This window comes from Nyctibius grandis, chromosome 25 (genome assembly GCF_013368605.1).
Source record: "Nyctibius grandis isolate bNycGra1 chromosome 25, bNycGra1.pri, whole genome shotgun sequence".
NCBI lineage: Eukaryota > Metazoa > Chordata > Aves > Nyctibiiformes > Nyctibiidae > Nyctibius > Nyctibius grandis.
In genome coordinates, this window is record NC_090682.1 from 7,282,040 (window position 1) to 7,296,969 (window position 14,930).

A 14,930-nucleotide genomic window follows, 5' to 3' on the forward strand; every position below is an offset into this window, starting at 1 on the left:
TCTGTGTGCTTATTGTTTTGAGCTCATGGTGGCCTGCTGTATTCCAGTGTTCACTCGTGTAAGTACCTGTGGAAATTGTGCGTCACCATCAAAATTAGATATAACTAAAATGTAGAAGTCCAGAGCAAGTATTGTGCTCCGTCTTTCCCTTGTCTCCTTGGCCGTTTTGTGGAATGGAGCAGGCTTTATTTCTCACCGTAAAGGTACCCGAGTTCTGGGGTGTTTCTGTGTGCTCCCCAGGTTTCTGATGACTGTACAAATCCTTGACTTCTGCTGCAGCTCGGTGTTTCGCTGAGTTATCTTGAAACCAGCTCGCCTTAAGGGAGCAACGTTACGATACTTGATTTTGTCACCGCAAGAGCTGCGGGTTGACTTTTTGCGCAGTAAAGCTATAGCTGGTTGAAAGCGGTGGCGTTTGTACTGGGTGTTATCCTTTCTGCTTGATGTGAGTAGCACTTCAGTAATAAGGGAAATTCGCTTCTGATTTGCTGTGTCGATATTTGGTATAAAAGAAGCTTGCATGTAGTTGATAAATGTGTGCTATGCCTGTCAGTTCAGAGCTCCCTCCCCGTCCCTGAGGTTTAGTTGAAGCTTTGGGGTGTAAAAGTTGAGAGCGTGTTGGATGCATGTTGACGGTTTACTCCATAAATCTGCATCAGCTGGAGAGTTGCAGAAACTTGAGGTTTGAAATGGAACGTAGTGGTGATGATGGCGTCTCTAGAAGTGCCGCTGTAATTACCACGGATCGTAATTTTTTACGAGGTAAACATTAGAGTTGTGGGTGTTCACCGATGGCTGCCTTGTTATGAAATGGTACTAGATCCATGTGCTGGGAGGAAGGAGTGGCTTCCATACTGCTGCCACGGTCACACCGGAGCTGGAAGTACAGATGATTTCTCTCCTCCACAGGCATTAAAATTGTGTCTGCCTCAAAATTTCCTCTACTGGTGTGATGTTGAATGGTCACCGTAAAACTGCCTGGGTGTTTAATCCGTGAAGTAGAGCCCTGCCTGTTACCGGTAACGTGATTGCTGCATGTGCATGGCGAGATAACTGCTCATAGGTATGGATGTAAAACAAGAGACTCACGGTGAAGATAATACAGATCATGGTGGTGTCACTCATCTCACTGACAGCGGTGATGGGTAGGTAAGGCGGGTCAGAAGCAGCGGCAGTGCACACTGACCAGTTTGCTCAGGGGGCTTTTCGACGTGGCTCTTCCTTCAGCTGGAAAGCTCACGGGACAGACTCTTGCAGCAGTGTTTCACTGTGCGCTTCTGTATTGTCTTCAAAGCACTGAACTGTAGATTTTACTGTCCTGCATTTGGAGGAAACGAGGGAAGAGACAGGGTAGCTCTTTGAGTCAGTAGTTCGCTTCTCAGCCTCTTTAACTGGCTTCCGAGTGCGTCCATGCTGGGCCTGCAGCCTCCTGACCCGTTGAGTGCCTGTGGAATGGTGCTGATGGCTTCCACCAGCGAGTGGGTAACGGCGCGCGCGGGCGCTTTTGTCTCGTGGCTGTGTGTGGAGGAAACACACTTGCTGCAGGTTTTCCAGCTGTGATGCCAGAGGTTGCTGCCCATACCGCTTTTAAGCAGCGACCGTTACGTGAGGAGAGGGACTGACTGTCTTATGTGAAGTAAAACTGCGACAGGGAGGCGTTTCGTTCAGCTTTCGGTTGTGTTTGGTTTCAGTGAACAGAATCACGGGTACCCTGCGTTCAGTCGGTGCCTTCTGGTAGAGGGACTTGGGCTTCTTGGTTCGGGTCCCAAACCAGCAAGGGTGTGATGCTTCTCCATCAGTTGAATCCTTTTAACTAGGTGGCCACACAACGCAAGCCTCTGGGATTTTGGTGTTCTTTTTTTTTACTGAGAGTACTGCAGTTCATGATGGTCAGTCCGCTGAGGTCAGTTTTGTGCACAAACAGCACGTGAATTCTTGGACATTAAGGTAAAAGGATACCACAGAAGTCAGCGTAGAGGTGTGCGCTTTTCCTCCCTGAGCCGAGCTGCAAAGCGTAGTTCAGCTGTTGAAATACTTCAATAACGCTTCCGTGCTTTGCTGGCGGTGTGCATTTCTTTAGAAGCAAAAGATGAGTTTGCAGCTGCTAAAGACTTTTTTAATGCATCGATACATTAACTTTAGAGCATGGCCGTGTGTGTGCAGAGGTATCTGAGGTTTTGCAGCCCACTGCTTTGGTCTGTTGGGCAGCTTTGTTAGTTATGTCTACTTTTATTTAACAAGAATCTCTAGAATTGTTTCCTCAGTTGTCCAAGTCCGGCTGAAGCATTGCTTTCTAAACGTCCATTGTGGAACTGGGAGAGAGAGAGATTTCGCTTGCCGGAAGCAGGGTATTCCCAGCGGTCTCTTAAAAGTGGTCCAGGAGGCTTTGGTCTTGCTTTTCTCTCACTGGGTGCAAGCTAAATCTTTCTAGGTAATAGTTTGGCTGACCTTCTTCCTCAGAGGTGGTATTGAAGGCTTGTTGTGACCAGAATGAGACTGTTTCAGGTGCTCTAGAAAGCATCTTGCTTTGTTCAGATTGTAAATCGGGATTTCTTGCCCAGGATGGAACCGGCACTCTGTGGAAAGTAGGAACCAATTGTGTTTTGGTCATGGGCTGCTGCTCCAAGTTAGCCCGTGCTGCTGCTCGCAGTTTGGCCAAATAGCGAGAGACTGGCTGTGTTGTTACCTCCCGACACGGGACGTTCTCATTTACCTTCTAGCATGCTGGCAAGACTGATCTGCGCGCTCGGTAATGCAGCCGGAACGGGCGCTCTCTGCGCTTGAGCCCCGTAAAGAGCAGCTTGCTCTTTCTAATTCTAAAATTAGGCGTCGTCCGAGGGACTTCGGAAGCTGCAGCCCTAATCACGGTTGTATTGTCGTGGTTGATTGCTGAGGACACGGCCGCAGTGCCGTGGCAGGGGTGTATCCTCCCGTTGTTCTGGTTTGGGGGTTGTCGTGTGGAGGTGACCCAGCCAGGAGCTGTTCTGTGCGCTCGGGACGTGCTGGGTGGGTCGGTGCTGGTTTGAGGCGAAGCCCCAGCAGAGTCTGTGCATCACTCCCATTCAGAGCTTTTGTCTAATTAAAGAATGAAAGGACGAGCGGGCCCTCAGCCGAGTCAGTACGTAACAGTAACCCCAAGTGCTCCGCCGCTTGTTAGCAGCGTCGCATCGCAAGGAATCGCTTGGGAAGCATCTCCCTGAACTCCCAGATGACCCCGCTCCCGACACGAGCACAGAGTGCGCCCGGCATTTATCTCGGGGTTACTTATCGCCAGCCTCCGAGGATGTTTACTCTGCTGAAAGGAGTCTGTTAGATATTGCGCCGTAGTTACTAAGCAGGCTTCTGAATGAGCTTCTATAAATAGCTTACCTCTTTCCAAGAAGATGAGGTGCAGTATAATTGGGGCCAAAACCAAGATGGTGAATGGGAAGAGAAGTAAAGCATTGTTCTGGTAACTCTGTTGTCAAACTAAATCAACCTTTTCAAGAGCTCATTGGAACAGCTGGGTTGCTGGTTTAGTGCCTCTGACAGCTTTGATGACAGTCCCGTGCACCTTTATGGATCCATAGTGATAGGGGTTATACTGCTATTCCTCAGACCTCAGTCAGTACCTTCAGGATACTTTCTCATTGGAAGGTAGGTTTTCATCCGAGGTCTTTAGTTGGAAGTTCTCTGAAAAGTAATTTTGCTCAAGAGCATTGTAATAGAGATTTGCTTGCAACTTTTCTGCTTGTGTTGTAGCTGGGTTACTTCAGGAAAAGCCTTTCTTCATCTGCTCACAACTTGAGGTTTGAACCAGTTGAGGTAGGGTAATGTTTGATCAGGAGATGTAGGTGGAAGCTCTGCTGCCCATGGAGAGATCGCCCCTTGCCTGCTTAGTTAGGCTTCGTGTCTCGCACATGAGGCGAGCCTTCCGTCATCCTTTTATTTATAATCCCGAGTGACCTTTTTTGTCTTGCATTATTCTTTCTCAGGTAAATGAGGTCACGTTCAAAACCATTATGGTTTTTAATCGCTCTCCATCTGTCGTGCTTTATAGTCACTTCTGAAAAACTGGAGGGAGGCTGTTCCTGCTTCATTTGCCTCAAAGCTGCGTTTTGAGGTGTGGTGGCTGACGGGACGGTTTAGCCTGGCAAATGCGTGCCGGTGTTTAGTGGCCTTCTCGATCTGCTCTGATGAGTTACAAGGCTGCCTTCCCAGGCAGCGAGAACGACCATCCTGAGGTCACCAATGCGCTCGTGAGTGTCACTGAACAAACGTGAATGACACATTGGTCACGCTGCTTGTGGTTGTAAATGAAGGCCAAGTGATGGTTTTGTGGAGAGGGCCGTTTTACCGTGGACAGTTCTGGTGACTGCTTGGTAGGAAATGAGAAAAAATGGTATTGGGCTAAAGCCAGAATTAATGTATCCCATTGGAAAAGTAAGGTGACGGTGCTCAGTTCTAAAATAATGCAGGTTCCAGTTGTGGATTATGACAGGCAATTGTCAAAAATACAGGAAGCACTGATTTAGGAGCTGCAGATAAATAATAAGGATTTAGGAGCCCAAATAACAAAATGAAGAAAACATTTGTAGCAGCCACGGGAACTTGGAGGCAGATGCAAGTCAAGACTGCTAGTTGCGGTTTGTTACTCCCTCCATGGTCCCAGCCCCCAAGTATTTGTAGAGAAGGTGTATCTGTCAGGGCTGTTTGGTGACAACCGGGGTGGGAATAGACATTTCGGGATAGCTGGAGTGGGGCTTCCTCCCGCAGAAATCATCCGATGTTTCCTCATCTCTCCAACCATCTCCACCACGTGCTTGTATGGAAATCCTTATCTGCGCAGGCAGCAGGGATGCAGATCTGAACAAACTGCTTAGGGGAAGTAAAAGTTTCACACCTCTTTCTTTTCATGAAGAGCAGAAAAAGGTGGAGGGGTGGCTGGAGCATTACAAAGCCGCACTGCGGGTTCTTGGGTGCCTTCAGGCCGGGTGTTTTGTTCTGGGCAGTTAGCAGAAAATGCAGGGCTATTGAGGGACACTGCCTGTGAACACCAAGCTATGGAGTCATAGCTTTACATGCATGCTTGTTTTCCTGTTCCCAAGCTCTGACTGCACGCAGTCAGCCCCCCTGCAACTTTGTTCTTATGGATGAGGTTATTTTTGTTTGAGACTGTACGTAATATCAGGTGCCTCTCTTCCGTTGTTACTGGAGGTATGCAGTAGTCAGCCAGCAGTGAGCATCTCATACACATCCAAGTCGAGCGCCAGAAACTGATTTCAGTATCAGGTATTATTTTAGATTACACTGAGCTTACTTGCCTCTGTGGGCAGAGATGGTCTCTAATTCAATCTCACAAATAACTCTTTGTGTCTGTTACTCTTCCTGAAAATAATTGGTTTGTTCATTTAGTCTTTAGTGGTTTAAGTGGTCCGCTGGAGCCGTGAGCAGTCCTCGGAGCGGAGTAGGTTGGCATTGCCGTCGCGAGGGCTCCGTTTGCCGGGTGTGCTGCTCGGGCTGCCGGCGAGCTGCCCCTTGCTCGGAGCCGCTTCCGCGCAGCAGACGAGCGAAGCGCTGGGGAGCTGTTTAATTAGAGCTGGGAGACTTGGAAATGCTTTGTCTTATGGAAGGAAATCACTGATGTCTGTTTCACTATAGGATTCTCCTATAAGAGGCTACATAGGTACCTTAGGAGTCTTCTGTCTGCGGCGATAAGTTCTGTTTCCTTGGGGCAGAAGTGCTTGTATGCAGTCAGTGTTATTTAGCCTTTCTCTGTACCCAGCGTATGCTGTATGCACATGATTGTGTGTCTCAAAATGCTACAGATCTCAATTTTTGGTAGGCTGACGAAGAAGAAACCGCATGAGGTGAGCGGCCGTTCCCTTAGCGTTTGTAAACCTGACTGTTCGTAGGCATCTCGCTGTCGTCCTGCTTGTGTTCTCGGTGTGTGGACCGTTCCAGCCCCCGTTTGTCCCTGTGCACAGCCTCTCCCGGGACCCTTCTCCCCAGCGCGCGTCCCCGCCTGCAGTGTTTACATCTTGCAGCGAGCCCACGTGCTCCGGGAGTGGCCGGCAGGCGTGACGGGGCCATTGATCCGCAGTGCTGCGAGCGGGGAGCCGGGCGCTCCTGCAGCCGTTCTCACTCCGGGTTTATGACTCTGGGATCACAGCTGAGAAGGGGTAGCTTTTCCCTTTCAGGGAAAGGTCTCCGCGGAGTTCTGCATGACACGAGGTTCCTCGGGTAGAAAAAATGCGTTTTGGTGTAGTTTTATTTCTTTTGCATCGCTTTATCATTGCTTTTTCCGGTTTTCTTGGCACGGCTGGTGCAAGTGCAAAGAGCAGATAGGCAGCAGGGGTGCGAGGAAGGGCAGGACTGTCCCCTTCTCCAGCGACGTGCGGTGATAATTGCTTACAGCGAGGATGAACTGCAGCCTAAGTGTGTGTGTATTTTGTTTGACTTGCTAGAGCATTATGTGTCTTGGAAACTTGACCACCCTTCTGTTCAGAGTATTTATTTGAATTGTTGAATACTGAGGCTCGTCAAACAGAAGCCAAGCAGAAAATTTTGAGAAATAGTTTGTCTTAAGCCTTGCCGCTTTTTATCATGTGACAACTTTCCTGTAGGTGCAGGTACGGGTCTCAGGGCACGTGGTTTAATTTCCTTAAAACTAAATTGCGGTTTCAGTAGCTGAGACTGTCTTCGTGGTCTGTCCTGTAAGTAGATGAATTAGAAATTTCATGTAGAAAGCGCACAAGGTGGAAAAAAAGGCACCGTTTTGGCAAAGTCTTGTACCGGGCCTGAGCTATGTCAGGAAATGGTGTTATTTCTTTGCACAGCTGACCACCTTCTATTCACAGTGCTCCACCGTTTTACTTTAGGATACTGATCTTGTAGTGCTCGCTGTTCTTGGAGCTCTTCACAGGTGTTAGAGAAGCAGCACAGTTACTTTCTACCATTCAGCCACATCGCACAGCAGTGTAAAGAAGCAAGCAACGAGTCACCTCTGCGTTTTCAAAATCTGAAGTTAATTTAAAAAAAAAAACCCAACCCAAACCAACAACAAAAACCAACTTTAGTGTAATCAGGAGTCAATGTCTAAGAAAATTGTCCTCGACGTTCCATAATGTTGCCTACATGGCTGCTAATTTCATTGTTCCTTGAAACGTAACAATTCGTAAAGGTTATGGTCCCTTAGCAAAAAATGCTTTTTTGGTGGTGACTTTGCTGGGAGCTGTAGGAGAGGAAACAACGCTTGGTGCCTCTGAGAGAAAGCTTGTGCTGCCGCCTTGCTAGTTCGCAGTGTTTCTGGGTATTTAGTGCTATGACACGCTGTGGGCTCTCGGGGTGTATGAGTAGTGCCTGTGTCTTGGGCTTGACTCTTCCCATCAGTAGCTTTAGTCTACTTTAGCTCGTTCCTTAGCCAGGCTTGGAGGTTGTTGTGTGATGGAGCTGGTGGGGTGGAATTCATCTGAAGGCATGCTGATGTCTTTGGGTCCAAGAAGTTCCTGAAACCACGTGTTTTTCTTCCAGAGGCCGTAAGCATCGCTGTTGGGTCTTGTAGGAGCAGGTGGCGAGCCCTCCCTCGGGGAAGCTCTCAGAAAGGGACTGGAGCAAGCCCTGAGCAAGCTCCGGGATGCTCCGGCAGAATTACAGACCTCAGATGGTTCTGCTCATCCAGAGAGGCTTTTACATGAGTTTGGAGGAAGTTAGTCTACGTTTGTGTTAGAAAGATAAAGATGGAAATACTTCTTTTGCTGGAGTATTTCTTCAGGGTAGTTTCAATAATAGCTTATAAGAGTAGACCTTTGTGGTTTGATATGAGCAGCAGATTTTATGTGTGAAGGGCTTGTTTCCATATGTGCTTGTCCTTTGTTTCCCCATAACTCTTTTTGATCATTCCGTAGCTGTAAACTGTAGCTACTTTATATGTGTATCTAAGAGTTGTATTTCCTTTTTAGCAATTGTTTGCTAGAAGAACAAATGCCAGTATGTTACGTGGGGAGGGAAAATCCTCTAGAATCCTTTCATGCTTTGGTCATAGTGAAGTTCCTTTTAACGTTAATATCCACGTCTTCAAATTTCCATCTGCTTTGTCATTGCAGGATGAACAGTTTTTAGGTTTTGGTTCAGATGAAGAAGTCAAAGTACAAAGTCCCACCAGGTCCCCCACAGGTACGTTCAAGTCGCGGGATTGACTTTGTGTTCTCCTTCGTGATGGTTTTTCTGTGCCTCTCCTGTTCGTTCCATCGAATCTCATCCACTGTAAAAGCCACCCCAGTCTTTGGAATCGACTCAGTTAGTTTGGGACACTTTACATCTGATGATTCCAAGTGCAATGCCAAGCGCTAACTGTGTTTCAAAGCTAAAACCAGGGTTTTTTAGTAAGTTACCTTGTATCAGCCTCTCCCTGTACCTTCTTCCTGCCTTACTGACCTCTCCCTTAGCAGTGCAGATGGATGGTACTAGAGAAGAAGGATTTTTTTTTTCCTTTCAACTAGCTGTGATCTAAAAAAAGCCCCAAACTTCTAATGTGTTTGAAAGGTGGCACGTGCCCTTAAGAACTATTGTTCCCTCTCAACATTAGGCTGATAGTGGTTTTGTGCCACTGCATATATAGTTGTAGCGAAGAGACAAGCTTGCATTTTTAAACAAATCATCTACTTCGTATTTTATATGGGAGAGGATGTTTGTTGGGAACGTACTCTTTACATGGATTGATAAAACTGTATTTTTATTCGCTGATTAACTGAAATGCCTCGGCAACTTGCACGGGCAGTGTGACTGATAGGGAGTAAATACTTGCGTGACCTGGGTAATGCTGATCCAGCACTCACAGAAATGTAACGTGTGCTCTGCATTCTCTGCTTCCCTCTCAGTTAAATCTAGTCCGCGGAAGCCTCGTGGGAGACCCCGCAGCAGTTCTGACCGAAGTTCAGCTGTACTGTCAGACTCTTCCTCGGTGTGTTCCCCTTCGAGCAAGTCTGAGACCACACCCATGGAGAAAGTAAAGAAGAAGGAGCTGAAGAGTGGGGAAAAAAGACGAGGAAGACCTCCCACGCTTACGAGCGTGAAGTTCAAATTGTCACAAGTAAAGGACGCGTCGGACGTTCAGAAGGGCAGTAAAGAAGAAAAAGAGAGTCTGAAAAAAATCAAAAGGTCACCATCCACTACGTTTCAGCAAGCAACTAAAATCAAGAAGTTAAGAACTAGTAAGCTCTCCCCACTGAAATCGAAATTTAAGCCTGGGGCGAAACTTCAGATTGGGAGGAAGGGCGTTCAGATAGTGCGCAGGAGAGGTAGGCCGCCGTCCTCTGAACGCTTAAAGACTTCCTCAGCCTTAGTCATAAACTCTCAGCTGGAGAAACCCCAGAGGATACGCAAAGAAAAGGATGGCACGCCACCTCTCACGAAGGAAGAAAAGGCTGCTGTCAGACAGAGTCCGCGCAGGATTAAGCCCGTTAGGATTATACCTTCCACCAAAAGGACGGATGCCGCAATTGCGAAGCAGCTCTTGCAGAGGGCTAAAAAGGGGGCGCAAAAAAAGATCGAGAAAGAAGCAGCCAAACTGCAGGGCAGGAAGGGGAGAACCCAGCTCAAAAACATCCGGCAGTTCATCATGCCGGTTGTGAGTGCTATCTCTTCACGGATTATTAAAACACCCAAACGGTTCATCGAGGATGAAGACTACGATCCTCCTATTAAAATATCCAGACTGGAATCCACACCAAACAGCAGGTTCAGCGCCACGTCTTGTGGCTCCAGTGAAAAGTCCAGCGCCGCTTCTCAGCATTCGTCTCAGATGTCTTCGGACTCCTCGCGGTCCAGTAGCCCCAGCGTGGATACGTCTACGGACTCCCAGGCCTCCGAGGAGATGCAGGCGCTTTCTGAAGAGCGAAGCAACACTCCAGAAGTTCACGCACCGCTGCCCGTTTCTCAGTCCCCTGAAAACGATAACGGCGATAGGAGGAACAGAAGGTTTTCGATAACAGAAAGAAGTTTTGGCCAGAGGACTGCTAAAAAGCTGTCGGCCTTACCAAGCGTGCCGCAGCAGCAGTCCTCCTCCTCTCCTCCTCCCCCTTTGCTCACTCCCCCGCCGCCGCTGCAGCCTGCTTCCAGCATCTCGGACCATACCCCTTGGCTTATGCCTCCTACCATACCGTTAGCCTCACCCTTTCTTCCCGCTTCTGCTGCGCCGATGCAAGAGAAACGGAAGTCGATTCTGCGGGAGCCGACGTTTAGGTGGACCTCCCTGAAGCATTCCAGGTCAGAACCGCAGTACTTCTCATCAGCAAAATACGCCAAAGAGGGTCTTATTCGCAAACCGATATTCGATAACTTCAGACCCCCGCCGCTGACACCGGAGGACGTTGGCTTTGCGTCCGGCTTCTCGACGCCAGGTGCGACGGCTCCAGCGCGTCTGTTTTCTCTTCACTCTGGAACGAGGTTTGATATGCACAAGAGAAGTCCTCTGCTGAGAGCGCCCAGATTCACGCCGAGCGAGGCCCACTCCAGGATCTTTGAATCTGTAACTCTGCCCTCATCGGTTGGTCGAACCACTACAGGGACCTCTGCAGCGGGCGTCTCTTCTCGGAAGCGGAAGAGGAGAGTGTTTAGCCCCATCCGATCGGAGCCCAGATCTCCTTCGCACTCCATGAGGACGAGAAGCGGGAGACTTAGTACCTCTGACCTGACAACTCTCACCCCGCAGTCTTCTGTCTCTTCCTCATTAACTAGCATTTCTGTTAGTTCTCTTGCCACTAGTGCCTTAAATTCAACATTTACTTTTCCTTCCCATTCCCTGACGCAGTCCGGGGAATCGGCAGAAAGAAGCCAGAGACCGAGGAAGCAGACCAGCACTCCGGCAGAGCCGTTCTCATCTAGTAGCCCTACTCCTCTCTTCCCCTGGTTCACGTCGAGTCCCCAGACAGAGAGAGGCAGAAACAAGGAGAGGGCAGCAGAGGAACTCTCCAAAGATAAAGATGCTGACAAAAGCCTGGAGAAGGACAAGAGCAGAGAGAAAGACAGAGAGAGAGAAAAGGAGAACAAACGGGAGTCAAGGAAAGAGAAAAGGAGAAAAGGGTCAGAAATGCAGAGTAGCTCTGCTTTGTTTCCTGTAGGTAAAATGCCCAAAGAAAAAGTTGCCAGCGAAGACGTTGCGGCATCGTCGTCTGCCAAAAAAACTGCCGGGCGGAAGAAGTCTGCAGCAATAGATCCCACGGCAGACGTTTCCACTGCTGCTCTGGTTGATACAGCAGCCGTCAAAACCAAAACGTCCAAGAAAGGTAGAGGGGGGTTAGACAAATCGGATCTGGACCTCAGCCCCGCCGTGCCGCCTTTGGAGAAGGAAAAAGCCCTGCGTCTTTCTGCTCCTTCATCAAGCACTGTTAAACATTCCGCTTCCTCCATCAGCTCCATGTTGGCTCAAGCAGACAAACTGCCAATGACTGACAAGAGGGTGGCCAGCCTTCTGAAAAAGGCAAAAGCCCAGCTGTACAAGATCGAGAAGAGCAAGTCCCTCAAACAAGCAGATCAGCCAAAAGCACAGGTACTCTCCTCTTTCCAAGTTTGGGGTTTTTTTGGCTAGAGTGCGTCTTATTTTGAACGTGCTCTGGAAGTCACAAGTAGCTTTCGTATCCTAAGCGTGAAGAATTAATGTGCTGAGCTAAGCAGCTGTTAGTGCAACAGATGGCAAACGATCCAAAACCGAGGAGCCCTGGGCAGACGCTGAGGGGGAGAGGGGGCTGCTGTGTAGTCAGCTCAGGGGGGGAGCTGCATGTGTTTTTAGAGATCAGTACGGCGTAGCTGCCTGTTAAGTTTCTCTGAATAAATCTAAGCAAAGTGATGGTCTAGAGTAGTAGTAGTCACTCTTGAAAGCACAATTCCAGCCAACTGCAGTAGTCTTTCTTACCCTTGATATTTCTTGTAGGCCCTCCCCGAGCATAAAGCTGGCTTCTGGAGATAAAGTTGGTCTTGGTCTCTCTCTTTTTTTTTTTTAACTTTGCACAGTGATGATCTGTCACTTATGGGCAGGAGTAAAATCCATTGGGATTTTGCATCTGATTGGGGAACTGCTTCCTACGGCTTTCCTCTTCCCTCTCCCCGTTCCCCCACCCCGAACCTACCCTTTTCTGTAGTCCTTTTTAGCTACCAGAAAGGTAGGTGACATACACTTTCAGAGAAGACTGCCTTTCTGTTTAAAGGACCGCTGTCCGTAATGGCACTAGTGTTGAAAATCACTAGTGCGTATTTTAAATAGAAAACTCTTAAGCTTTTTGTCTCTGAAATGAAGTACATGCTTCTGTACGTGTATCCTGGCTATAGAAGAAGCCCAGGCCCTCACCGTTACCTCTTTGGCGGAGTTCTTTTAATTGGAAAGACTTCAGACTCCTATGATGCAAACGTGGCAGATGGCACTAAAGAGCTACATTTCTTTTAGGACCTCAGTAAACACAAGCCCCTCATCTTAGAGGCCGGCAGCTACGATGCGATCAAACAGCTCGATTTGCTTCTGCTGGATCAGTTCGCACCGAATGTTAGTCTAATTCCAGTCGACTCTGGTTTTTGTGATACCAGTGCCTTGGTAACATGGCTTCATGAGTGAGTTTGCTTCACAGTAGCCAGTGGAAACTTACCTTGTAATTCCAAATGAGTAAAACTTCTTGTGCTTTTGAGTCTGTCCTGTCTTGGATAACTGAGGCTCGGGAGGACGAGAGCCTTTATTTTTATCCCGATTCATACAAAGTGCAAATTAAAATATAATGTAACTCTTTTTTTGGTTGTTTAGAAGTTTCCGTTACGTGTTTCCCAGGCTCATTTCGGTACCTTCCTTAGGAATGCTGTCTGTTCTCATGTTCTGAAATCTAGGGACAAGAGAGCGATTCCTCAGAAACGTCAGTCCGAGGACCACGAATAAAACATGTTTGCAGGAGAGCAGCTGTTGCGCTGGGCCGCAAGCGAGCAGTGTTTCCTGATGACATGCCCACTCTGAGTGCCTTACCGTGGGAAGAGCGGGAGAAGATACTGTCTTCCATGGGGAATGACGGTGAGTTAAGATGTTTAGTTTCCATCTGTGGTTTCATACAAAGTCAGCTTTTGTTGACTGCTTAAAATGAGGACTTCAAGTGATTAACAAGGGAAAGTGCGTTAAACAGCTCCGGGCTCTCCGGTATGATGCCACTCAAACAGGGTTAATCCTTTTAACCATTGGTAATTGTTATAAGTGCGTGTTCTGCACTAAACTTTGGGTCTGCTGAGGGGTGTGTGTACCTATACATACGTACACGTAGGTATGTGTGTATATACACATGCTCATACACACCCCTTGTGTGGCTCTGCAGATGCACTTACCCTCAGTGGAATAAAGTCCATTAACAAGTTAGACGTGCCTGAAGTGTTCTTTGACATCAGTGAATTCACATTAGCAACTTCTTTTGATAGATAAGTCATCAATAGCTGGCTCGGAAGAGGCTGAACCTCTTGCTCCACCTATCAAGCCAATTAAGCCGGTTACCAGAAACAAGGCCCAGCAAGAACCTCCAGTGAAGAAGGGCCGACGCTCAAGGCGCTGTGGGCAGTGTTCGGGCTGCCAGGTTCCAGAGGACTGCGGAGTCTGCACCAACTGTCTAGACAAACCCAAGTTTGGTGGGCGCAACATAAAGAAGCAGTGCTGCAAGTAAGTATGTGTCTGAGAAATTGTTTAATCCCTACGCTGAGTGGGATAAGCACGTCCACGCTCCGGGACAGGGAACAGCATATTTTTCCTGTAGCACAGGCTTTGAGTGAATTTGGCCTGGGCTGAGGCTGGATCACAGCAGGGCGTTGTAACCAGTTTAATTTAAGAGCCAAGATCCTGACTCAAGGTGTGCCACAAGCTCTTTTTCTGAAGTTAGTTTCTGGTTTGCTCTCCCCAGTTTGATGAAACTGGTGTAGCACTGAAAAGGGTTTGCTACGAGACCAGTGGCTTTCACTAGGCAGTATGGGTTTTTGCAAGGAAGGCAATGTACACATAAATATTTATCTCGTACTCTCCCAAATTGCATTTATGAAGAGCTTGCGTTTTCAAGGTGATGTCTGTGGTGTACGTACACTTCACATAACAAAGATGTCTCTGGATGTCATTAATACCGCTCTGCCTTGATTTTTCCTGTCATTTTTTATACGTATCACTTAGCCTGAACCTCTTGCTTTTTTGAATTGCTACATTAAATTGATTTTACCAGACTAGATAATCTGCCTGAAAAGGCAGGAACTGAAGTGGCACCAATAAAGATTGTTGTGGTATGAAAGCTATTTATAAAGCATAGCTGTGAGAATTGCTGTGTGGTGCTCATCTGTGTGAAAACACTCTGCAGACTGCAGTCTGTAAGCAGTCTCACTCTCAGCAGCTTTGCCCGGGCCTCGGGCTAGGTTTCAAAACCACGGGCCCTGCTACGAGAATGAAGGCGGAAACAAAGCCTAGCTCAGCTTACAGAAGACATCGTATGCTAAACATAAGGGAAAAAAGGAAATAAAGTTGAACGCTTCAAAAAGGCTTGGTCGCCTCCTCCTGTCTCACTCCAAGAGTAACTGCTTTTCTCTGAAACAGCCTCAGTTTGGATTACATAAAAAAACCTACAGTTGTGAGAGTTTGGTGTGGTTTCTTAGAGCTCTTGGAAGTATTGTGATACTTCTCAAATCTAAGAAATGGAGTCGATGGGGGATTTACCAGTGAAGCAGTGTTACGTGAGCGGTTTTATTGACCTTAAAACTGCCTTGAGAGTGTGGAAAACAGAAAGGAAAACACACAGGAAAACGGGAAGTTTCTTTTACGTATCTCTGAAGAAGGGAGAGGGGAAAAAAAACATTGCTTGGAAAAAGGTAGTGGGTGTATTGATAATATTTTTTTCAGCTTTCATGTTGAGTATTTACAGACTGCCCTCTTAATGTCTGCATTTTTCTTCTGATTTCAT

General features: G+C 47.7%; 1 protein-coding gene across 1 annotated transcript in view; it reads left to right on the top strand.

The window, feature by feature from the left end:
* Nucleotides 1-14,930, top strand: part of KMT2A (lysine methyltransferase 2A) — a 44,071-nt gene that overhangs the window by 3,004 nt on the left and 26,137 nt on the right. Inside the window, 4 exon segments of the mRNA XM_068418476.1 lie at nucleotides 8,085-8,154; nucleotides 8,859-11,527; nucleotides 12,847-13,024; nucleotides 13,420-13,654. Coding sequence (XP_068274577.1) covers nucleotides 8,085-8,154; nucleotides 8,859-11,527; nucleotides 12,847-13,024; nucleotides 13,420-13,654 — 3,152 coding nt within the window.